We start from the raw sequence: 25,140 nt of genomic DNA, 5'->3' as shown, positions 1-25,140 counted from the left end.
GGAGTAGCAGACGCCAGACAAGACTTGAGTGAGGAGGTTCAGCCTTCAAAACTGTGTTTCAATATTTTAAATAAATATATAAGCCAGGCGTGGTGGCGCACACCTATAATCCCAGCACTAGGGAGGCAGAGGTAGGAGGATCACCGTGAGTTCAAGGCCACCCTGAGACTACATAGTGAATTCCAGGTCAGCCTGAGCCAGAGTGAGACCCTACCTCAAAACAGCAACAATATATATGTAATTTTAACAGATAAAGGAATAAGAAACACATCATGAATTTCCTTGCCATCCTTTTGCAGGGACCAGGCTACTCATGTCTGTATCATTTCAATTTCAGTACATGTGCTGCCAAAGTGATCTATATGTGTCTTCTATACAAGGAAAGAGTAGGCCAAGGGGAGTTCTTGCTCAGTGAGTGCAGAAATTCAGTTCAGGTAGATTAACATATTTAGAGATAGACAGTGTCAAGCATGTTATTGTACTAATTCTGCTCAACTGTATATCTAAAAATGATTAAACTACGTGTGTGTGTGTGTGTGTGTGTGTGTGTGTGTGTGTGTGTGTAGTTTACCACAATAAAAAAAATAAAGGTAAGCTGGGTGTGGTGGTGCATGCTTTAATCCCAGCCCTGGGAGGCAGAGGAAGGAGAATCACTGTGAGTTCGAGGCCATCCTCACACTGTATAGTGAATTCCAGGTCAGCCTCGGCTAGAGTGAGACCTTACCTTAAAAACAAAATAAGGCTGGAGAGATGGCTTAGCGGTTAAGCTCTTGCCTGTGAAGCCTAAGGACCCTGGTTCGAGGCTCAGTTCCCCAGGTCCCACGTTAGCCAGATGCACAAGGGGGAGCACGCATCTGGAGTTCGTTTGCAGAGGCTGGAAGCTCTGGCGCGCCCATTCTCTCTCTCTCCTTCTATCTGTCTTTCTCTCTGTGTCTGTCGCTCTCAAATAAATAAATTTTTAAAAATAAAAATAAATAAATAAATAAAGGTGCCAGGCCCGGGCTGGAGAAATGGCTTAATGGTTAAGGCCTATGCCTGTGAAGCCTAAGGACCCAGGTTCGATTCTCCAGGTCCCACGTAAGCCAGAGGTACGTGGTGGCTCATGCATCTGGAGTTCATTTGCAGTTGCTAAAGGCCCTGGCATGCCCATTCTCACTTTATCTCTCTCTCCCTCTTTCTGTCTCTAATAAATAAATTAAATTAAATTAAATATTTTTTTAAAAAAAGGTGCCAGGCCCCTTGGGGCACAGACCTTCAGGCTGAGGCAGGAGCGTGGCAAGTTCAAGACCAGCCTGGACAACTTAGTAAGGCCCTGTCTCAAACAAAATGTTGAAGAAAAGATGTCTGGGGATCCAACTCAATGGTAGAGTACTTGTCAGCATGCATAAGGCTCTCGGTTCAATCACCAACATCACAAAATAAAATATGAAATAAAATAAAATAAAATAAAAAACAACTAGAGCTGAAGAGATGGCTCAACAGTTCAGGCACTTACCACAAAGCCTAACGACCACAGGTTCAATTCCACAGTACCCACATAAGCCAGATGCACAAAGTGGCACGTGTATCTTAAGTTCGTTTGCAGCAACTGGATACCCTGGTGTGCTCATTCTCTCTCCCCCTCTCTCTTCTTGCAAATAAATAAATAAATAAATAAAATATTAAGAATAAAAATAAAGGGCCAAACATGGTGGCACACACCTTTAATCCCAGCACTCAGGAGGCAGAGGTAGGAGGATCACCCTGAATTTGAGGTCACCCTGAAACTACATAGTGAATTCCAAGTCAGCCTGAGCTAGAGTGAGACCCTGCCTCGAAAAACCAAATAAATGAATTAAATTATATAATAATAAATAAAGCTGAGCATGATGGCGCATGTCTTTTATTCCAACACTCGGGAGGCAGAGGTAGGAGGATCACCATGAGTTTGAGGCCACCCTGAGACTACATATTGAATTTCAGGTTAGTGTGGACTAGAGTAAAACCCTACCTCAATAAATAAATAAATAAACAAAAAGAGAAAAAATAATTGTACCTTCAATTATATTTTCATAATCAAAGAAAATTGTGACTGATTTTTTCACATTATATTACAAAGTAACTAGATATTTTCAACAAGAAAACAAACCCCTGCTAATCCTAAAATAAATACAATTATTTTAGGTAGTAATTAACATTATGGCCAAAAAAATTATTTTCTTTCTTTCTTTTTTTTTTTTCTTGTTTTTTTCAAGGTAGGGTTTCACTCTAGCCTAGGCTGACCTGGAATTCACTATGTAGTCTCAGGGTGGCCTTGAACTCATGGTGAGCCTCCTACCTCAGCCTCCCTAGTGCTAGGATTAAAGGTGTGTGCCACTGTGTCGACCAAAAAAAAAAAAAAAAAAAAGGTCATAAAAGAAAAATTGGATAGGACATTTAAGGACTGATATTTGACTGTAAAATAAAAAGGGAAAATGAAAAAGCATACCTCACATCTTATAAATATATCACCTCATATATGTAGAAGATTTTTTATTTTCTGAACTTAAAATAGAATTAGATTACAGCTATATCATTATGTTTTGAGAATATTTTTAAAGATGCAATAGCTAGGGCTGGAGAGATGGCTTACCAGTTAAGGCATTTGCCTGCAAAGCCAAAGGATGCTGGTATACTCTCCAAAACCCACGCAAGCCAGAGGCACAAAGGGGCACATGCATCTGGAGTTCATTTGCAGTGGCTGGAGGCCCTAGTGTGCCTATTCTCTCTCTCTTAAATAAATAAATTAATTAATTAAAAATATATTTTTTAAAAAGCAATAGCTCCATAATAATCATTTTTGTCACTAGGGAAAAAAAAGTAGAAATGTTTAAAGATCGTTGAGCTATGTCAGTACAAGACAGAAGCAAAATACTTATAATGCTTACATTTCTAGAATACTCTCTTGGCCTGAAATTTATTCAGCACGTGAAACAGATTCCCAATCTTGTCAATGACTATACAGGAAACTGATCACTGCTCAGCCTCCTATCCCGTGCTGTACCACCACCAGAAATAAAATAAAGTCGGAGCCGCTGGGCTGTTGCGCTGTGCTCTCAGCTGCTCTGTTACCCTGAGAAATGCAGAGGGTTGGCGGAAATTATCCTGTAATGAGCAATCCATCTGGCTGCACCTAAAAATGGAATCGAAATGCCACCCTTGACTTTTCCATGGTAGTAAATTAAAGCCTAATGTATAGCTCTAATTGCTAACATTTTCTCTCTAATTATGGTTCAGTTTGGCTAGGATTTCTAACAATCCCCTTGCTCCCCTAAATCAAACACCAGAGAATGTTCTAACCCCACTGGTGGCATTTATTAATAACCCCCTTGACAAATAAAAAAAATCATTATTCTATATTAGACAGGAAAAGATTTTCCCAGCAAAAGCTAATTGATTAAAAAAAAAAAAAAACCCACACATTCAGATAGTATAGAGGAATTAATTTTGTATAGAGAAAAATACAATAGCATCAAATAAAAATAAAATCCATGAATAGTATAATGCTGCCTGGGCTCTATTTGGGGTACCAGCTTTACAAAAATGATAAATGCATAAAAATATTCGTGTATACTCATTCACCAGAAGGAGGAAATACGAGGAAATCCTCTCCTGTGAAGGATTCTTACTTTACACCTCCATGAAAGAAACAGAGCTTGATAAATTGGCTTCTATTGTTGTCAAATACAAACACGAACAAAAAAAACATTGTCTGGAATGTGGCTACATGCATCTATTAAATCTCTTTCATTCTTATTTTTTTTAAAAAAAGAAGGCATTATTCCTTTTTAAAACTGATATACAAATACATGCTAAATACAAATCAGCATTTATCTACAGGTCTAGTTCTTATCAAGCTGTATACAGCTTTGTGGGTAAAAAATAATTCAGAATTACTAAACAAAAGTAAGATTTCTGATATACTGAGAAGAGGCATCATTATAAAAGAGATGGGGTGGGGAGAGAAATATGATGTGGACTTCTGAAAGCTATACTCCAAAGGACACAAATAGAATAGAATAGAACATTACAAAGCAAAGCTGTAAGGGACCCAAGGTGTCAAGGGACAGTCACCCCTACCCCTCAGGCACCGAGGCTGTCTTCAGAGAGATGAAAACCCAAGTGAAAACAAAGTCCATGCCAATCCTCGCTGGCTGTCAAACGGTGGCGCGGGTGCGGGTGCAGACGGAGAAACTCCGGGATGCAGCCTTCCGGGAGGGAGACTTCTCGAAGACGATGCTGAGCGGGTAGATCTGAAACTGGGAGGGAGAAAGCCAGATTATTGGAGGCTCCTAGGATGCTCCGTGGCATGACTGTCCAGCTCAATTAAGACAGGGTGTGTTCCAGTTTTTGCATCGCTTCAGGGCCTTCCAGAAACTGTAGATGCAAATTTGTTGAACAGCCAACCTTGCCATTTCTAGTAGAGGCTGCCTGCGTTCTGAATTTTGACTACTTGGGCAGTGCTCAAAGCTGGAATTGAACACAGTAGAGCCAGAGAGGTGCATGGCTCAGGAGTGGAAAGTGATGAACCCTTGAAGTGGAAGAGGTGGGACACCCCCCCATGCTGCCCTGCTTCCAGCTGCTGCGTATAGGGGGAGGCCGGGGCGGTGATCTCTACACCTTCCATCCCCCAACTGGAGCTGGCTGCACCTATCGGTTGGGATGCCGGGCTGATTTGTGCGATGTAGCCCTAAGGCCTCAGCAGGAGCCTGGCTTCATCTCTGGGGTCCATGCAGAGCTGCATGCTGAGCGCCAAGGTGATGACTGGAGGGTCAGCCTGGAGGACCACAGCAGCCATGGGACTTTGGTCAATAATGTCCGACTCCCAAGGGGACACAGACTGGAGTTGAGTGATGGTGATCTCTTGACCTTTGGCCCTGAAGGGCCTGCAGGAGCCAGCTCCTCAGAGTTTTACTTCATGTTTCAACAAGTCCGGGTCAAACCTCAGGACTTCGCTGCCATTACTGTCCCTAGGTCTAGAGAAGCTGGGGCTGGTTTTCAGCCTATGCTGCCCCCACAGGGGGCGCCTCAGCGGCCCCTCAGCACCCTCTCCCCAGCCCCCAAGGCCACACTGATCCTCAACTCCATTGGCAGCCTCAGCAAGCTCCGGCCCCAGCCCCTCACCTTCTCCCGCAGTGGGGTTAAGCCACAGAGCCTGCCTGGTCCCACCCCACATGGAGAAGTGGGAGCTGTACCTACCCCACCCTCAAGAAACCGAAGGAAATCTGCTCACCGAGTGCTGGCAGAACTGGATGATGAGAGTGAGGCTCCCATGGGCCCCCTTCCAGTCCTCATGGAGCCCAGGAAGAAACTTCGCATGAAAACCCCACTGACACCCAGAGGTAATGACCACAGGGAAAGGTCCACTCCTGTGGACACTGACTCAGGGCTGGAGCCCTCATGGCAAAGATGATAGAAGATGGTTTTCTACCGAAGATGTTGCCATTGCCAGCAAGTTACCAGTGAGCTGGAAATTCCCAATTACAAGTTATAAATTCTTGTTGCCATAGAAATCTGTGGCCAGAAGCCATGCCTAGGAAGATATTAGAGGGAGTCCTAATGGTTTTTTTGTTTTTGCTGAAACCAACATGTTAAGCCACTGAGTTACACCTGCACCTCTAGTCATGATCTTGAATGGCATCACCTGAAGCATCCTGGGAAAACACAGCACAGCCCCCAGACATCCTCACACCGCCGTGGCTAGTCCTGTCCCTGCAGTTGACCATGATCTCAGTGTCCTGGCTTTTTTCAGACCTTTGCTTTTTATTTCCAAATAAAGAACAGCTTCACCTGTGAAAAAAAAAAAAAAAAAAGTCCATGCCAATCCTCTAGTTAGCGCCTTATCAGGTCTGACCATTCTGAGCAATAGCAGAAATAAAGTCCTCCTCCCCACAAGAATATTCTCGGAGTTCTAAATACTGTGAGGTTTTCATGATGCAGGTGTACACTTTGAGTTTCCCTGGTTATATTTTCCAGACTTTTCTAAGCATTGCATTCTACATGCAGGTCGACTTGGAAAACAGATACACTGACCCCAACGCACATGAGTTCATTTACACAAGTTAATTTTTTAAAAATATTTTTATTATTTATTTATTTGAGAGAGAGAGGGAGAGAATGGGCACACCAGGGCTTCCAGCCACTGCAAACAATCTCCAGGCGCATAAGCCACCTTGTGCATGGGTACTGGGGAATTGAACCCAGGTTCTTGGGCTTTGGGGGCAAATGCTTTAACTGCTGAGCCATCTGTTCAGCCTTACACAAGTTAATTTTGAAAGTTAGTTCAGAGTTGGAGGGGTGGCTTAATGATTAAGGCACTTGCCTGCAAAGCCAAAGGACCCAGTTTTGCTTCCCCAGGACCCACATAAGCCAGATGCATAAGGTGGTACATGTGTCTGGAGTTCATTTATAATAGTTGGAGGTGCTGGGGTGCCCATTTTCTCCCTGTCTTTCTCTTTTTCTCTCTTGCCCTCTTTCTCCCAAATAAATAAATAAAAATAATTTTAAAAAGAAAGTTCATAATAACCATAAATCATGGCATTTGCTTAAGGTGTGGTTTGTCTCTCACCTTCATTTTTCTATATACTCATGTATACAAAGAATAGATTTTAAATAAGCAATGATTATAAAGACAAGGAAATAGAAGCTGAACCCTCTCAATTCCGCCAACTGGCTATTTACTCCTTAGAATTTATTTATTTATTTATTTATTTATTTATTTATTTATTTATTTTTGAGGTAGGGTCTCACTCTAGCCCAGGTTGACCTGGAATTCACCCTGTACTCCCAAGCTGTCCTCGAACTCATGGTGATCCTCCTACCTCTGCCTCCCGAGTGTTGGGATTAAAGGCGTGTACCACCATACCTGGTTCTCCTTAGAATTTATATTTATGCTTTTCTTCAACTGTAGAAATGTTTCAGAGTTGGTAACGGGGCTGGGGAGATGGCTCAGTGGGTAAGAGTGTACCCTTAAAGCCAGCTGTGGCCAAGCATGTGTGTAACCTTAGCACTGAAGGCAGAGACAGGAGAATTGCTGGAGTCTACTCCAAAAATGGTCACGGGGTGTAGCCAGAGAGGCTACACCCATCAAAATGTCTTTTAACTAACTATGCTTATCCCCTTTAACCCATGCTGCTCTCACTCTCCGCTGGAGAGTCTTTTTTCTCTTTTACAGAAGGCAATGAGAACCAGGAGAACCAACATCCATCAATATGACAAGAAAAGTTTGTCAATTGCCTAGCACGAGAAGAGCGGCCTCTTGCACTTCAGCCAGGGTCCAGGTGACACCACAGAGGAACTGGCAGGTTAAGTGGCGTGTTGTCCTCACAGCGAGCCTGACAATCTGTGCCAGGGTGAAGGAGACAGACACTGAGGACACTCAAAAGGTACCAAAGCAGAAACCCAGAACCTGCTGAGAGCTCAACCCTAAAGTGGACTTAGAACACACTGGCCAACGCTCAGGGAACAATTGCAGAAGAGGGGGCTGAAGGATTGAAAGAGCCACAGGGCGGGAAGAAGTATCCAGAAGTATTGCCCACCCCCCACAATGGCTGACGGCTGCTCTCATAACCCACAACCTCATGGTAAATACCAGTGACCCCACTGAGGAAGGCCCTCGGTGGAATGAGGGCAGAGAGGACGGGAATGGTACCAACACATGATGTTACATACAAAGTTTCTAAGTAGTAACAATTAAAATTAAAGAAAAGAAAAGAATTTCTAAGCTGCTTTTTTCAGATGGCAGTGACCACTGGAAAGGCTCAAAATTCATCAAAGTACTGAGACAAAGTGGCAGTGATGCCCTCAGCACTAAGTGAGACATTTCTATTGTACCCTCCAAAGCTCAGGGACAATTGTGGAAGAGATGGTATACAGGCTTTGTGAACGTTATCATGAAAACTGTTAAGGTCAGTGCCTTCCCAGGTCAATGCCTAAGGACTGTCTCCTCAAAATTAAAATACTTGCCTAATTGTTATTGGTAACAAGTTAGTAACTACTAAAATATAATCAATAAACTTTAAAATAGAATTCTTTATTGGCATCTATTAAATATAATAGTTTTATTAAAGACTATAATTTTTAAAAAATTAGAATTTCTTTTCATGTGCGCATAAACCCATAAACAGGGCCAGGCATACTGGCACACATCTTTAATCCCAGCATTTGGGAGGCTGAGGTAGGAGGACTGCTGTGAGTTTGAGGACAGTTTGGGACTACAGAGTGAGTTCCAGGTCAGCCTGGGCTAGAGTGAGACCTTACCTCAAGATAAATAAATAAATAAATAAAGCCTAAGTAGGAAAATACAGTTAGAGCTCAATGATAAAGGATTTGCTTAGCATGTACAAGGCCCTGATTTCAATACATAGCACCACAAAAATAAATCAATAGAAAAGAAAATCTGTAAATTGGGGTCATTGGCCATAGTTAAGTTGAAGCATGGTGTTGAGAGCCAGGGGTAGGGGACAAAAAAAGGTTGAAGATTTAAATTTAGCTCCCATTTTTTAAATATTTTATTGATTGATTGATTGATCTGAGGGTGGGTAGGGAGAAAGTGTGTGCTCCAGGGCCTCTAACCACTGCAAACAAACTCCAGATGCATGCATCACCTTGTGTATTTGGCTTACACTGGGACTGAGGAATCGAACCTCAGCCCTTAGGCTTCACAGGCAAGCACTTTTGCAGCTAAGCCATGTCTCCAACCCCATCTGAGGATTGCCATTTAATGGCACATGACCTTATTTTTGTTTTGTGCATGTGTATGCGTGTGTAGCGTGTGTGCATGCATGCCGAAGTGACAGGTCAACATCAGGTATCTTCCTCAATCACTCTTCAGGCTATTTTTTGAGGCCAGGTCCCTCACTGAACCTGGAACTCACTGCACTGAGATTACAGGTATGTGCCACCACATACAACTTTTACATGGGTGCTGGGGATCCGAACCCAGGGCTGCATGCTTGCATAATAATCACTTAACCGGGCTGGAGAGGTGGCTTAGCAGTTAAGCGCTTGCCTGTGAAGCCTAAGGATCCCGGTTCGAGGCTCGATTCCCCAGGACCCACGTTAGCCAGATGCACAAGGGGGTGCACACGTCTGGAGTTCATTTGCAGTGGCTGGAGGCCCCGGCGCACCCATTCTCTCTCTCTCTCTATCTGCCCCTTTCTCTCTCTGTCTGTTGCTCTCAAATAAATACATAAAAATAAACAAAAAAATTTTTAAAAATAATAATCACTTAACCCCCTGAGATATCTCTCCGCCCTTATTTAATGGCAAACAACTTTTAGCAATCACTTCATTTTTCATCTTCCCCATCTGTAAAATGGGAATAATGATAATATTTACTCAGGTCAATGCATGGTTTTTAATTTTTTTTTTTTTTTCGAGGTAGGGTCTCACTCTGGCTCAGGCTGACCTGGAATTCACTATGTAGTCTCAGGGTGGCCTCGAACTCTCAGCGATCCTCCTACCTCTGCCTCCCGAGTGCTGGGATTAAAGGCGTGCGCCACCACACCCAGCTTTTAATTTTTTTTTTTTGGTTATTTTTATTTATTTACTTTAGAGTGACAGAGAGAGAGGCAGATAGAGAGAGAGAGAGAGAGAATGGGCATTCCAGGGCCTCTAGCTACTGCAAATAAACTCCAGATGCATGTACCCCCTTATGCATCTGGCTAACGTGGGTCCTGGGGAACCAAGCCTCGAACTGGGGTCCTTAGGCTTCATAGACAAGCGCTTAATCACTAAGCCATCTCTCCAGCCCTTATTGCATGTTATTAAAGAAGGAAGCCAAGGCAGGCAGATAGCCAGGAGGAGTTCAGTTGCCCATCTTCGTCTACATAGTGAGTTTACTACTGCCTGGGTTTCATGAGACCCTGCCTCAAAAGAAAGAGGGGGTTATTAGGGAATACTGATAAGGGGTGCACAAGAGAAAGTAGACTTATTAAGGAGGTAGAAGGACTTCCAAAGATGTGTGTGGGGAGAGGGGGGCGGGGAGGGAGGGAGGAAAGGAAGTGTGATAATAGCATGTACTCCTTAGAAGTATATAGCAAATACTAGGTGTTACAATTGGCTCCTCGTTGCTGGGACAAACTAGGCACAGCTTATGTGAGGAAGGGGTTTATTTCAGGCTTCCAAAATCCAGAGGACACACCATCAATGGTGGAGGAAGCTGGCTCACAGCAAGGACACCACCATGCACTAACTGCCAAGGCTCAAACTGCCATGAACATACCTAGTAGGTTTGGACGCAGGTCCGCCCGCAAACATACCTTCGGGCTGGACTCCAGATCCACCCTGGTGGCACGCCCCCTGGTAGCAGGGATCTGCCTGCTAGCGGCTCAGGTAGGGAGCTTAATCAAAAATGACTGAGTCTTCAGAAGGTATCACAGTGCTGGAAAGAAGTGACTGGAGTACTGAGTAACATCTCGATCACATCTTCCAAGGCTCAGGGTCTAATGTAGAAGAGGTGGCGGTAAGAATGTAAGAGCCAAAGGAAGGGTAGGACTCCTCAATGTGCTCCTCCAGACACAAAATGGCCTGGATATCCATGACCTCACAGTGCCTGACACTACCTACACAAGACCATCATAAGAGGAGGAAAAGATCATGACATCAAAATAAAAGAGAGACTGACTGAGATGGGGAGGGGATATGATGGAGAATGGAATTTCAAAGGGGAAAGTGGGGGGTGAGGGTATCACCATGGGATATTTTTTATAATCATGGAAAATGTTAATAAAAATTGAGAAAAAATTTAAAAAACAATGACTGAGTCTAGAGCAGGGAGTGGTAGTGTATGTCTTTAATAATCCCAGAACTCAGGAGGCAGAGATAGGAAGATCGCTGTGAGTTCAAGGCCACCCTGAGACTCCATAGTGAATTCCAGGTCAGTCTGAGCTAGAATGAAACCCTACCTCAAAAAAACAAACAAAAAAAAAAAAAAAAAAAAGGAAAAAAAATGGGGGAAACTGTAAACTTTAAAAAGGCGGGAGCAAGCCGGGCATGGTGGCGTACGCCTTTAATCCCAGCACTTGCGAGGCAGAGGTAGGAGGATCGCCGTGAGTTCAAGGCCACCCTGAGACTACATAGTGAATTCCAGATCAGCCTGGACCAGAGTGAGACCCTACCTCAAAAAAACAAAAAACAAAAAAAAGAAAAAAGAAAAAGAGGAACAAAAGGCGGGAGCATGGAGTGGTTTTTACAGGGTCTCTCTCCAGCAGCCCAGCGGGGCGGAGGAGGCGGCAGGGGCATTTCTGAGGCCAGGAAAAGCGCTCGGCAAACTGTAAACTGAGAGGCTGAGGGCTGAGCAGCGTGAGGAAGTAGCCAAGGTCCTTTTCCTGAGACCCCCCTGTGGGATGGCCATGGTGGGTCTGTGGATCTGTGCACGAGGGAGAGCGCTCCGCAGCAGGTTTTGAAGGGCTCGACTTCATTGTGATGGGGAAGGCGTGACAGATCATTCTGTCACATTTTCACCAGGAAGCAGAAGGAGAACAGGAAGTAAGTCTGGGATATAAAACCTTAAGGACCATTGTTCCCCTCAGTTACCCAGCTTCTCCAGCAGGCTTCCATCTATTTAAGATGCTTACAAGAAGATGACGTCCAGCCTCGCTCTACTATCTTTCCCTACTATCAAGAAGCTTCCCTTCAGTACTGTCACCTAAATTCAACCCCTTCTTGCCACAATCTGCTTTTAGTCTGATGCTTGATCCAAGAATTGAGAAGGTGACTACAACACAAACTTGGTGCCTGTTGGGCACTGCCAGGCACAGGCTAGAGCCTTCAGGAGAGGGGCCTGAGCTGCCAGGCATGGCTAAGGACCCCCGGGCTGCAGGAGGCCATTCCCTCTCCAAGCCCAGCACACCTGAACTTAGACTTTGCCCATAGCCCTGTGACTTTTGGCCAGTTGCCTAGGAAACTCCTTATCACCCAACAGCCTTCACATACCCGGTCCCCTATGATCCTCTTCCTGCCTCTATGTAGATCACCTGACTCTCTCCCTTCGTGCTGGAAGGAACATCCCTAGGCATTGGCTAGCAACCTTTAAAGCCAGCAATCCCCTTAGGATCATCTTCCTGCTCTCAACAGCTTGTAAACCTATTTACCTAATAATAAATCAAGCTGTTCACTGAGACTGCCTCCTGAAGGTGGTTATTTCTGCATGCGCCTGGCCAGTCTCAAGACCCTGCTCTTCATGGTTGCCTGGAGGATCCAGGGACCCACAGCTGTCACCTGAACAAGGACCCTCTAAGACGGGCCAGGATAGGTCAACATCAACTTACATAGAGGATTATCGGAAACAACAAAATTCTCTCTGAAATGGCGACTCATGGCCGGTCTCAAGACTGTGCTCTCCACGGTTGCCTGGACGATCCAGGGACCCACAGGTGCCCGCAAGTTGTTGCTATAGGAAACATGACTGTGTGGCTTTGGGTCTTTTGGAACTGATTTGCAGAAGGAAATTGTAACATTGGCCCAAAAGAAGCCATGCAGTTGTTGTCAACAGTGTTTGATGAGCTATTCTGGTCAGAGTTTAGAAATCTGAATGCAGTAAGATCTATGGACTCTGAGGTTTGGTTGATGATAAGAATTAAGAGCTTTGTCTGGGCTGGAGTAGAAGAGATTTATGTGAAAGTCTTACTGAATTTTTCCTGTGTCTTAAGATCTCATGCAGAGCTGCATTTAGAAATAGACAGCTGTGAGGAGAAGGCGGTAGCAGAGAAACAAATAACCATTTCATCCTAGAGACGGGTGCTACGGAGCTGCCATTGCTTGAGAACTGCTTGAGAAACCAGCATTGGGAATGAGCCAGCTGTTCTGTATCGGGGCATCAGAAAGAATGCCATCTCTTAAAAGTCAGGGTGCCTATATCCAAAGGACTCATCTCATTTCCTTAGAAGTACTTGCTCAACCATGTTTATTGCTGCTCAATGTATAATAGCTGGGAAATGGAACCAGCCTAAATGTCCCTCAACTGATGAGTGGATAATGAAGATGTGGCACATTTATACAATGGAGTTCTACTCAGCGGTAAAGAGAAATGAAGTTATGAAATTTGCGGAAAATGGATGGACCTGGAAAGGATTATACTAAGTGAGGTAACCCAGGCCCAGAAAGCCAAGCGCCACATGTTCTCTCTCATATGTGGATCCTAGCTACAGATGACTGGGCTTCTGAGTGAGAAGGAAAATACTTAGTAGCAGAGGCCAGTAAGTTAAAAAGGAGACATAAATGGAAGAGAAAGGAAGGGAGGAGGATACTTAATAGGTTGATATTGTATATATGTAAGTACAATGATTGTAATGGGGAGGTAATATGATGGAGAATGGAATTTCAAAGGGGAAAATGTGGGGGTGGGGAGGGAGGGAATTACCATGGGATTTTTTTATAATCATGGAAAATGTTAATAAAAATTTAAAAATTAAAAAAAATAAATAAATAAAATAAAATTTAAAACAAAAAGAAAAACAAAAAAAATTAATAATAAAAAAAGTCAGGGTGCCTGAATACTTAGAGTGTCCTGCTGTTCAAATTCATCTTTACTCCCAATAAATTTACAAATTTTCATAGCCCATCAAGTACCATGAAGCATATCAACTTCAGGAATGAAACGATCATTGGATTTGCTGCATTTTTTTTGACATGGCCCCTAAGTAATGTGGAGCCCTAAATGTAGGCCATTGGGGCCATGGTATAGATGAACAATTAGTTGTGTTACAAACCACAGGATTTTATTGATATCCCAGGATTGTAAGAAAATTGGCAAGGGAAATTGATGCCTTGGGTAGTTGTTCCCCAGACTGAGCAGCACATCTGTAGGCAGAACTGGCATGCCATGAACTTCATCGCTGGTCACACACGTCAGAGTTGGAGTTATTCATTGTTCAGAGATTCCAGGTTGAATAATGCAGATTGCCCAATTAAAATATTTGGCAAAAGTTTATTGAGATTGTTGTTTGAAGGATAGTTCAAAAGATTGCCTACTGTGTATGACCCAAAGTCATCTGAGTTCCCATTGATTAAAGAAGAATGAACTATTGTAAAAAAAAAAAAAAATGACTGAGTCTATGAGACCATACATTCAAACTATCATACTAGGTATTGTATTGTGCCCCATTTTTTTTATTTTGTTAAATAAATGAAGTACCAATAAATGTTCATCATCCATATATTCAACAAATATTTACCGAATATTAGATGTAGAATAATCCCAGACTTACTTTGGGAATGAGAATACATAGAGACACATATAGAGACAGAGAAAGCCCTTTCTCTCATGTGGCACATATCTTAATTGTGGGAAGGAAGGTTTCATTATTGTCTCAAAGACTCAAATAAATAAGAAACATACCTGAAGGTGATAGCATGCTATGATGAAATGAAAGAGGGAGATATGTTACAGAATAACTTGGACTCCTTCAGAAAGGAAAATAATTAAGCTTAATCCCAGACCTTGGGAGACTGTAGCAGGAGGATCACCTGAGTTCAAGGCCACCCTGAGACTACTTAATGAATTCCAAGTCAGCCTGGGCTAGAAGGAGACCCTACCTCGAAAAAAAAAAAAAAAAAGGAAAATATTGATGCTCAGAAAATAAGTATGACCTTTCAACAAGTCGATCATATTGAAGAAATGAGAAGACCTTAGAAGCTGCCTCAGCATCCGGGTCCTTCTGAGCTTCCCTCGCCCCTAACCGCAAGGAAAGTCTTCTCTCGGAGCGTCCTTTATCTCTCTGCAGACTGGGCTTTCCAAATGGAACACAATTGCCTCCTCTTACCTCCACGAGATGTGGTCACCCAGAGAACATTTAACACAGGTCACATAAAGGAAGACTAAGGAATGTTACCACCCCTGCAAGCTACTGCCTGTCCTATGGGCTCATGCAGCTCCAAAAAGAATCATTTACAACTGTCAGTGTGTAACCATGAGCTGCGCTGTCACAGAGAAATGGGTCCCCAGCTGAAGCTATGGCTTAACCTCTTTCCCAGGTGTGGAATTGGAAATGAAAAAGGTAGAGAATGAATCTGGAGAAGAAAAAAAAAAGTGTGTGTGTGCGTGTGTGTGTGTGTGTGTGTGTACACGCGCGCATTCATGCATGTGGTGGATGAAACAGGAGTTGAGGATGGATAACATGAAAATCAGAAAATCAATTATTATGAGCCATTTATGATATCATGGGCCCTACATACTTTTGCCTTTGTCATTTTTTGTTCATGTGTGTGTGTGTGTGTGTGTGTGTGTGTGTGTGTGTTATAGTCAGTTTAAGGATAAATTCAATCCAGACTAGCAGATGTCAATTTTTCCATTTGATTTAAGAGAAATTTAAGACATTTTCATAAACCCCTAAAAGTACCATGACCCTGCATTCAGTGCCTTCTGTGCCAGAAGATCAGACATGAGATAGTGAGATGTGAACCAGGGGGTGGAATTGAACAGAATGACAGCTAGGTCCTATCAGGAAACAGAAAGGAAAACCCCAGGGCGGTTTAGTTACAAAAGACGTATCAGTGAAGGCAGGGGCAGGTGGAAGGGGACCAGGGTGTCACAACCACGGTGCAATAATCTAGGGGTGGAAATAAGAGCATCCTGACTATCCTTAGGTTGGAAGGAAGAGGAGACCAGGCAACAATCGCCAGAGACTAGAAGTAGTGTGGTAAGACACACCGTAGGAGAAATATGCCCCATTCTCTCATTCTGTCCTCCTTATTGGCTGAGTCCAACCAGAACTTTAAGGGCATGAGAATCATTATTGCTTGGTGTACATGTTTATATCCCAAGGCAGGCAGCTATGGACGGTTACTTAGTTCTGGAAGCTGTGTGTGTGGCACATGTTGCCTCAGTAGATTAGCCTGAACTAGACTCAGCCATGGTTTCCAGCATCACCACGACCTGGGGACCTTGTGAAAACTGAATTACTAGACTTCACACCTCAAAGTTCCTGACCCAGTAGGTCTGGGGTGGGATGATTGAGGTAGGGTTTGAGAGACATGGACAGCCTTTCTCAGCCCTGGGTGGGCTTCACTGGGGTGGCTAAGGTGCTGGAAAAATCAATGGTCACCAAAGCCATGCCGTGAGTCAGTGGCTCTCAGATTTTGCTGTCCCATGCTGAAAACGAATTAGGGAATACTGACAAGCGATGAGCAAGTGAAAGGAGATTTATTAAGGAGCTTGTCAGGAGAACTTCCAAGAAGGAGCAACTTGAGGGGAAGATTGCCAGCAAGCTTCCTGGTCTACTGGTTTTGTATGGGATTCATAATAGGAACTGGACAGACTGACGTAATCTTTACTGAGATGGGTTATTCTTTACATGCATTATGGGATTAACCAATGAGGGATCTACACATTCTGTACATGTCCCCTCAGTCTATTCTAGAAGCTGACGACATGTCCATTCCCTATAATGTTGAGTTGTTTTCCTTCTTCACCTGAGCTACGTAACTATGGCTTACAACACGTTATGTGACTGGCTTGTGCTTCACTATGGACTCACTCCCTTACCCTATAGAGGAGCTAACTGCTATTTCGTGATGATTTATTTTGTGTGTCAAGTAGACTGGGCCATGTGGTGTCCAGGTAAGTAGTTGCATGTTATTTCTTTGAGTATCTAAGAGGGTGTTTCTGAAAGAGATTAACAGTTAAATCAGTAGAGTAAGTAAAACAGATCACCCACCCTGATATGTAGTCCTTATTTGAACTGCATAAGGTCTGAACAGAACCTTCTCCCCCTCACTGGTTAGTGATCCTTCTGCCTTCTGACTGGACTCCGACTGGAACTTACACCAGCAGCACTCTGGTTTCCAGTTTGCCAACTACAGTACTTGAGTTTGCTGTGTCCATAATTGTATGAGTTAATTCTTTATCATAAATTCCGAGGTAGATAGCAAGCAAAGGCTAAGCATTGTGGTACATGCCTATTCATCCCAGCACTCAGGAAGCTGCGGTTGGAGGATAGTGAGTTTAGGGCCAGGATGGGCTACATAATGAGTTCAAAGCCAGCTTGGACTATATAACAAAGCTCTGTCTAAAACAAAAACCAGGGCTGGAGAGATGGCTTAGTGGTTAAGCGCTTGCCTGTGAAGCCTAAGGACCCCGGTTCGAGGCTCGGTTCCCCAGGTCCCACATTAGCCAGATGCACAAGGGGGCGCACGCGTCTGGAGTTCGTTTGCAGAGGCTGGAAGCCCTGGTGCGCCCATTCTCTCTCTCTCCCTCTATCTGTCTTTCTCTCTGTGTCTGTCGCTCTCAAATAAATAAATAAAAATTTAAAAAAAAAAAAGAAATTTAAAACAAAAACCAACTTAAGCCTGGGGTAGAGTGAGACCCTACCTCGAAAAAAAAAAAAAAAAAAGCATTTAAAATAGGGGTTGGGGACTAGAGAGATGGCTTAGTGGTTAAGGCACTTGCCTGCAAAGCCAAAGAACCCTGGTTTGATTCCTCAGGACCCACATTGACCAGATGCACAAGGGGCACATGCGTCTGGAGTTCATTTGCAGTGGTTGGAAGCCCTGGCATGTCCATTCTCCCTCTCTCTCTCTCTCTCCCTCCCCTTCTTTCTCTGTCAAATAAATAAATAAATTTTAAAAGACAGTGATCTTAAAAAAAAGTAAGTAAATAAAATAGGGGTTGGGGTGGGTGTTATTGGTCCTATTACGCTGTTTCTCTGGAGACACCTGACTAACTCAGGTGGGGTCCAAGAAATCTTGGAATCACCTTGAGAACCAGTGTTCTAGAGTATTTCCCATGAACCCTCTTGCTGTGAATGTTATGATTGGGTTATAGAATCCACAGCATCTAGAACAATGCTCAGCAACCATGGTGGGCACTATAAGCAGCCTACTTAGAACCTTAACTAAAGCAAATTGTGCTCGCTCAGGTTAATCACACACAAAGCACTCAGCCATCCATGGTGCATGTGGATGTAGTGGCCAAACTGACCCAACATCTCAGGTTCTAGTGGGCGTCGTCCAAGCAGAAGCTCCTCCTGGGTCCATTTCTCAAATGTCACAGATGCCTACCTGCTAGGTTGATGTGATGCGTCTCATGTTTTATTCCGTGTGAGCAGCAGAGAACAACTGCATGTGTTTCCGTAGTTTATTATGTACAATCATTCATCCATCAAATATCAAGTTCCTTAGCTAAGGAGTATTTGCAATACCAGTCCCCGGAGAAACAAAAATGAATGACTTCTACCCAAGAGCTCACGGCCTAATGGAGGAAAACAAACATAGACACGAGGAAAAAAAAAAAAAGCATGGTACCTAGTGTCTTAGGAACATACTGGGTAAATACAGAAGAACAGTGGTACACTGGAGAGTTCAGTTTGTACTTAGAAGTACAAATTGTGAATTAGGGACAAGGAGGAGGAAGAAGGATCAACTCTAACTAGAAGTGTTGCTGGGAGCTTCACAACAGTGACTTCTGAGGTGGTTATTAAAGAAGGGAATGAAGGGCTGGAGAGATTGCTTAGTGGTTAAGGTGCTTGCCTGTGAAGCCTAAGGACTCATGTTCAACTCTCCAGATCCCACATAAGCCAGCCGCACAGTGACACAAGTGCACAAGTCAGAACATGTGCACAAGGGTGCACACATGTCCGGAGTTCAATTGCAGTAGCTGACGGACCTAACATGCCAATTCTTTCTCTTTCTCTATTTCTCTCCCTCATTAAAAAAAAAAAAAAAAAAAAAGGCAATCTTTTGGGCTTGCCTCAAAAAGAAAGAAAGGAAGAAAGAGAGAGGGAAAGAAGGAAAGAAAGAAAGGAAAAAGAAAGAAAGAAGGAAGGAAGGAAAGAGAGAGAAAGAAAGAAAGAAAGAAAGAAAGAAAGAAAGAAAGAAAGAAAGAAAGGAAGAAAGGAAGGAAGGAAGGAAGGAAGGAAGGAAGGAAGGAAGGACTGAAGTTTTTTTTTAATATCTTATTTAGTTACTTAGTTAGTTATTTTATAGCAAAAGAGGTTGATATAGGTAGAGAGAGAATGGGCATGCCAGGGCCTCCAGTCACTGTGAACTGTAAACAAACTCCAAATCAATGAACTACCTTGTACATCTGGCTTACATGGGTACTAGGGAATCAAACCTGGATCCTTAGGCTTCACAGGCAAGCACCTTAACCACTAAGCCATCTCTCCAGCCTTGGAACTAAAGCTTTTACACAGTTGTGAGTGAAAGAAAAACATTAAGAATAAAAGTCTAGCTGGGTGTAGTGACACACGTCTTTAATCCCAGCACTTGAAAGGCAGAGGTAGGAGGATCGCCATGAGTTCAAGGCCACCCTGAGACTGCATAGTGAATTCCAGGGCCAGCATGAGCTAGAGTGAGACCCTACCTCAAAAAAAATAAATAAATAAATAAATAAATAAATAAATAAAATAAGCTCCTTGAGCCAGGACTCAAAAGAGCCAGCCATAGTGAAAAAGCTGGCCCTCCACTTGCTTGCAAAGCTTGATGGCCAAGGTTTGATTCCTTAGTACATACATAAAGCCAGATGCACAAAGTGGCACATGTGTTTGGAGTTTGTTTGCAGTGGCAAGAGGCTCTGGAACATCCATTCTCCCCCCACCCACCTCTTTCTCTCTCCCCCCACTCTCTCTCCTTGAAATAAATAAATTTTTTTAAATATTTTATTTTATTTTTATTTATTTATTTGACAGAGAAAGAGGGAGAGAGAGAATGGGCGCACCAGGGCCTCCAGCCACTGCAAATGAACCCCAGATGCTTGCGTCCCCTTGTGCATCTGGCTAATGTGGGTCCCGGGAAATCAAACCTGGGTCCTTTGGCTTTGCAAGCAAATGCCTTAACTGCTAAGACATCCCTCCAGCCCTAAATATTCTTTTAATAAATAAATAAAGTAGTGGTTTTATTAAAAAAAAAAAAAAAAAAAAGCTGGCCCTCCCTGAGCTCCCATCACACATGGAAACTGTCTGCCTCGGCTTTCATCTTTCATATTATGAGGCATGCCACATGCATCTTACCATATCTACAAATGTGGCCCAACACAGTTGTAGACGTTATGTCACAATGTCAAAAGCAGGACACCCCTGTTAGACCACAAGCTCATCCAGGGCAGAAATGCTTGTTTGCTATCCTTTTCCATAGCACATGGCCTGGCATAATAAAAAAAATAAATAAAAAAAAAAAAAAAAAGATATTTTCTGGGCTGAGGGAAACCCAGAGGTCTTTCTGTTAGAATCTGTAATGAGGGGTCTTACCCAGCCTCACTTGCATATGGGTGCTGTTTTCTCTCCCCACCTGTCCCCCGACCCCATGTTCCGCTAACTGCCATATTGAGAGATATAAGCCTTCAATTTATTATTATTTTTTGTTTGTTTTGTTTTTCAAGGTAGGGTCTCACTCTAGCCCAGGCTTACCTGGAATTCACTAAGTAGTCTCAGGGTGGCCTCGAACTCACGGCAATCCTCCTACCTCTGTCTCCCCAGGACTGGGATTAAAGGCGTACACCACCACACCTGGACTTCAAATATTTTAAAAGGGAAATTTGGGCCGGAGAGATGGCTTACCAGTTAAGTGCTTGCCTGTGAAGCCTAAGAACCCCAGTTCGAGGCTCGATTCCCCAGGACCCACGTTAGCCAGATGCACAAGGGGGCACATGTGACTGGAGTTTGTTTGCAGTGGCTAGAAGCCCTGGCGCACCCATTCTCTCTCTGTCTCTTTCTCTCCCTCTCTCTCTGTCACTCTCAAATAAATAAACAAAAATGAACAAAAAAATATTAAAATTTTAAAAAATAAATAAAAGGGAAATTTGTCTACAGAGGATAGATAGAAGAGAATCACTATTGTTCTTTCATGTTGGGGAGATTATTTCAATGTCAGACATGGTGACATACGCTGAATGTGGATGCCTATAATTCTAGCACTTGGGAGGCAAAGGCAAGAGGATGGTAGTAAATCAATACCAGTCTGAGTTGTTTAGAAACAGGGGGTGGCTCAGGTCTGGACAAACACATTTACCCACTGGCTCTGCTGTTTAACATATTCAAAATTAGACTAGTTCATCATTGTAGCTCCATATAGAATATGATGCCTGAAACTCTTTTGTTGTTGTTGTTTTTGTTTGTCGAGGTAAGGTTTCCCTTTACCAATGAAATGGTGACCCTCCTACCTCTGCCTCCCAAGTGTTGGGATCACAGGCATGCACCACCACGCCTGCCACCGGAAACATTTTTGATACGAATATTTTTGTTTGGTTGGTTGGTTTGGTTTGGTTTTGGTTTTTTAAGGTAGGATGTCGTTCTAGCTCAGGCTGACCTGGAATTCACTATGTAGTCTCAGGGTGGCCTCGAACTCATGGTGATCCTCCTACCTCTGCCTCCCAAATGCTGGGGTTAAAGGTGTGTACCGCCATGCCCAGTCTGATGCCAGTTTTAATGTGAATAATTTGAATTGATTAACTATCTCTCAGCCCAGCTCATCTCAATTTTACCTGCCTACTAAAGTAAAGACCCAGTAAACTCAGACCTAAGAAAGATCACTAATTCTATAATCTGGGATGGCAAAATAAACATAAAATTTATCTAACGTGGACAGGTGTGGAGGTGCACGCCTTTAATCCCAGCACTCGGGAGGTAGCAGTAGGGGGATCTCCGTGAGTTCAAGGCCACCCTGAGACTACATAGTGAATTCCAGGTCAGCCTGGGCTAGAGTTAGACTCTACCTTGAAAAACCAAAATAAATACATAAATAAATAAAATTATCTAATGTTTAGAACTGAATGCAACCATACTACAAAGACACTATTAGAAGCTCTTTAAATCCAGGCATGGTGGTGCATGCCCTTAATCCCAGCAGTCTGGAACCTGAAGTAGGAAGATTGATGTGAGTTCAAGGCTAGCATGGAACTACAGAATTGAGTTCCAAGTTAGCCTGGGCTAGAGTGAGAAACTAATTCCAAAAAAAGAAAAAAAAGATCTTTGAAAAACTATGCTACCTAGCTGGTTCTTTATGAGTGGTATAATTCTTCTACTGTATTTAAGACTGTTGTTTTTATTTGTGAAAGCTGTTTTTTTCACATGAGGATATGCATCTGAGGGGACAAATGAGGACTCAAATCCAGTCCAAATCTTGTACAGTAAACCATTTATTTGCCCCTGAGCTATATATGATTATAAGAGTCAGCTTTCTTTTATGCACACAGTAGTTTCTATGATCAGCAGAAGTCTTTATTCTACTCTTCCCTTGTTTTTATGCCCTATTCATGACTCTGGAAATGACTGGCTGAAATCTCAGTGATATTACTACCTGGTCATCTGTTGCAGTCCGGTTCACATTGCTGGTAGAAATCACCCAACCAAGATCAGCGTGTGGGAAAATGAGGTTTATTTTGGCTTACAGACTTGAGGGGAAGCTCTACAATGACAGAGAAAAATGATGGCATGATCAGAGAGTGGACATCAACCTTTGGCCAACATAAGGTGGACAATAGTAACAGGAAAGCATGCCGAACACTAGCAAGAAGAAACTGGCTATACTACCCATAAGCCCGCCCCCAACAATACACTGCCTCCAGGAGGTATTAATTCCCAAATCTCTATCATCTAGGAACCTAGCATTCAGAATACCTAAATTTATGAAGAACACTGAAATCAATCCACCCCACACCATCTGCAAGCATTTCTAGTATTAGTGTACCTGGAAAATTGTGCAAAGGCAAAAAATAAAAATAAAAATGAATCCACATTTCTCTTGAAAATCAGCTCCAAAGGGCCAAAAGCCAGAGTCAAGTTTCTAGCAGCAATGACCCCATTTCTTGGTACCAATTTTACTATTGCATTGCTAGCAGAAAACATCCAACCAAGAGCAGCTTATGGGAGAAAAGAATTTAGTTCAGCTTACAGACTTGAGGGAAAGTTTCATTGCTGCAGGGGAAAATAATAGCATCAGCAGAGGGTGGACATCACCTCCTGGACAATAGCAACTGGGCAACAGCAACAGGAGAGCATGCTCCAAAAGTTATAATTTGAGGTTTAAATGGATGATGTGATCTTGAGGAACTATACGTGAGGCAAAAGAGGAAGTGAAACAGAGACATGGGAAGCAGATGAAGCCCAGTACAGTAGCTAATCACAGCCACAAACAGCCAGAGGCAGGGGAGACAGTGCAGCCATTAAAGGCACTTGCTTATAAAGCCTGCCAGCCCTGAGTTCATTTCTCCAGCACCCATATCAAGCTGACCAGATGCAAGCTGACAAGTGCTTCTGTGATCCCAATATGCCCAAAGCTTGCAGGTCAGCTAGTCTGACCTTGGTTGGTAGTCTGGCAGTTCAAAGTTCATGGGCAATAGCAAGAGATTCTGTCTCAAAGAAGAGGTACACAGGGTCTTCCAGCCTCCACACACAGAGACCATGGCAAGTGTGCCCATCCACACACTCAGATAAATACATGATGACAATTTCAAAAGAGAAAGAAAGAAAACACTATGAGTCATTTAGACATGCTGAGAACTTCCAAGCAGGCTGTATGGAACTCCCTGCAATTCAACATCTTTCATTGGTCAAAGTTGATACAGAGAGGGCTGGAGAGATGGTTCATCGGTTAAGGGGCTTGCCTACAAAGCCTAAGAACCCTGGTTCAATTCGCCAGTACTCACCTAAAACCAGATGCCCATGGTGGTACATGTGGCTAGAGGCCCTGCTGTGCCCATTCTCTCTCTCTCTCTTCCTATCTGCCTCTTCCTCTCTCCCAAATAAATTATAGATAGATAGATAATAGTTAGATAGATAGATAGATAGATAGATAGATAGATAGATAGATAGATAGACAGACTGATACATTCCTAAAATAGAGTATCCCGTCCCACTGGCTCTCTGCTAGAGAAACCAAATCTTATACTCCAAGATGTGGTGACGCAGCTGTGACCAAAAGTGACAGGAGGGGCAGAGCGTCTGTGGGTACAGGAAAGTCAGGTCTGAGCGCTGGAACAACTGTCACAACTGATGAGAATTGGGGGGAGGGTTAGAAGATCTGGAGTGTTAGCAGATGGGCCAACGGCAGTGATGGCTTTGCTAGTCAGTGCCCTTACTTAACAAGCTGAGGAGGCCCAGAGATCCCCAAGCCAAGCAACAAACCTAGGGAGACCCCTACTTTGGAAATACATGTAAAGAAAACAAGAAGAAAAACAGAGAAGAAGGGGGGAGGGATGGGCAGAAAGAGAGAAGAGAAAAGGAACTAAAATCTTAACTTTGGGGGTGGAGATATTGCTCAATGGTCAAAGGCGCTTGCTCATAAAACCTGCCATCCACATAGAACTAGATGAGCATTTGTTTGCAGTGGCAAGACACCCTAGTGCACCCACGCGTGCATGCACACACACATACATATAATTAAATAATTTTCTAAAAATTATTTCAAATTATTTAAAAGAGAAAGAGACAGAGAGAGAATGGGCATGCCAAGACCTCCAGCCGCTGCAGACAAACTCCAGACGCATGCGCCACCTTGTTCATCTGGCTTATGTAGGTCCTGGGGAGTCAAACCTGAGTCTTTTGGCCTTGCAGGCAAGTGAGCGCCTTACCTGCCAAACCATCTCTCCAGCCCTAAATAATTTTTAAAAATCTTTTCTTTGGGATGGAAAAATGGCTCAGTGCATAAAAATGCTTTCCTGACCAGTGTGAGTACCTGAGTGAGTACCCCAGTTCAAAATCCACAAGCCGTGGTGGGCTTCTGTAAGCTCAGTCTACCTACAGAGAGATGGGAGGAACAGACAGCGTTTCTAGGAAGCTCACAGACAATGACAGACCCTGCCTCAAATAAGATCAAAAGTGAGGTCTGACCTCCCCCTAAAATGTTGTTCCCTGACCTCCACACATATTCTGTGGCACCCACACCCACACATATGACAAACAAACAAACAAAAAGGCAAAAAGTGAAAAAAAATCTCATTTTTTTCTCACTGCCTACTTACATAAAAATAAAATTAATATATTTGGTGATATATTTCTTTAGCAACTGCCTGCATTCCACCTTCTAAATATCTTGAGTCCACACCTTTCATTCACAAATAAATCTCTTGTCCTGTTCATCATATGTGACTGTCACATGGCAAGAACTCATTAATATCTTTTTTTATTTTTACACATCATTTATTTAAGTTTAAGAAACACATACTCCACTGGTGTGTTTTATGAGAAT

The 25,140-nt window shown here is 43.2% G+C and overlaps 1 protein-coding gene and 1 non-coding gene across 2 annotated transcripts; one reads left to right on the top strand and one right to left on the bottom strand.

The window, feature by feature from the left end:
* Positions 1-254: 254 nt before the first annotated feature.
* On the bottom strand, positions 255-357 carry LOC123462546. Its single transcript, XR_006638354.1, has one exon. It is a non-coding gene; the product is annotated as a U6 spliceosomal RNA (small nuclear RNA).
* Positions 358-4,194: 3,837 nt separating this feature from the next.
* On the top strand, positions 4,195-5,817 carry LOC123462163 (transcription factor 19-like protein). The gene is made up of 2 exons (XM_045154675.1): positions 4,195-4,265; positions 4,297-5,817. Exon 2 carries the CDS (start codon positions 4,580-4,582, stop codon positions 5,429-5,431), a length of 852 nt encoding a protein of 283 aa, XP_045010610.1. The 5' UTR covers positions 4,195-4,265; positions 4,297-4,579; the 3' UTR covers positions 5,432-5,817.
* The last annotated feature ends 19,323 nt before the right edge of the window (positions 5,818-25,140 follow it).

Source organism: Jaculus jaculus, chromosome 7 (assembly GCF_020740685.1).
Source record: "Jaculus jaculus isolate mJacJac1 chromosome 7, mJacJac1.mat.Y.cur, whole genome shotgun sequence".
Taxonomy (NCBI): domain Eukaryota; kingdom Metazoa; phylum Chordata; class Mammalia; order Rodentia; family Dipodidae; genus Jaculus; species Jaculus jaculus.
Note: the sequence above shows the minus strand (reverse complement) of the source record. Positions and strands in the feature narration are given on the sequence as shown.

Coding starts and splice junctions, on each gene's coding strand:
- LOC123462163 (XM_045154675.1), top strand. CDS start 4,580: ATGCTGCCCTGCTTCCAGCTGCTGCGTATAGGGGGAGGCCGGGGCGGT.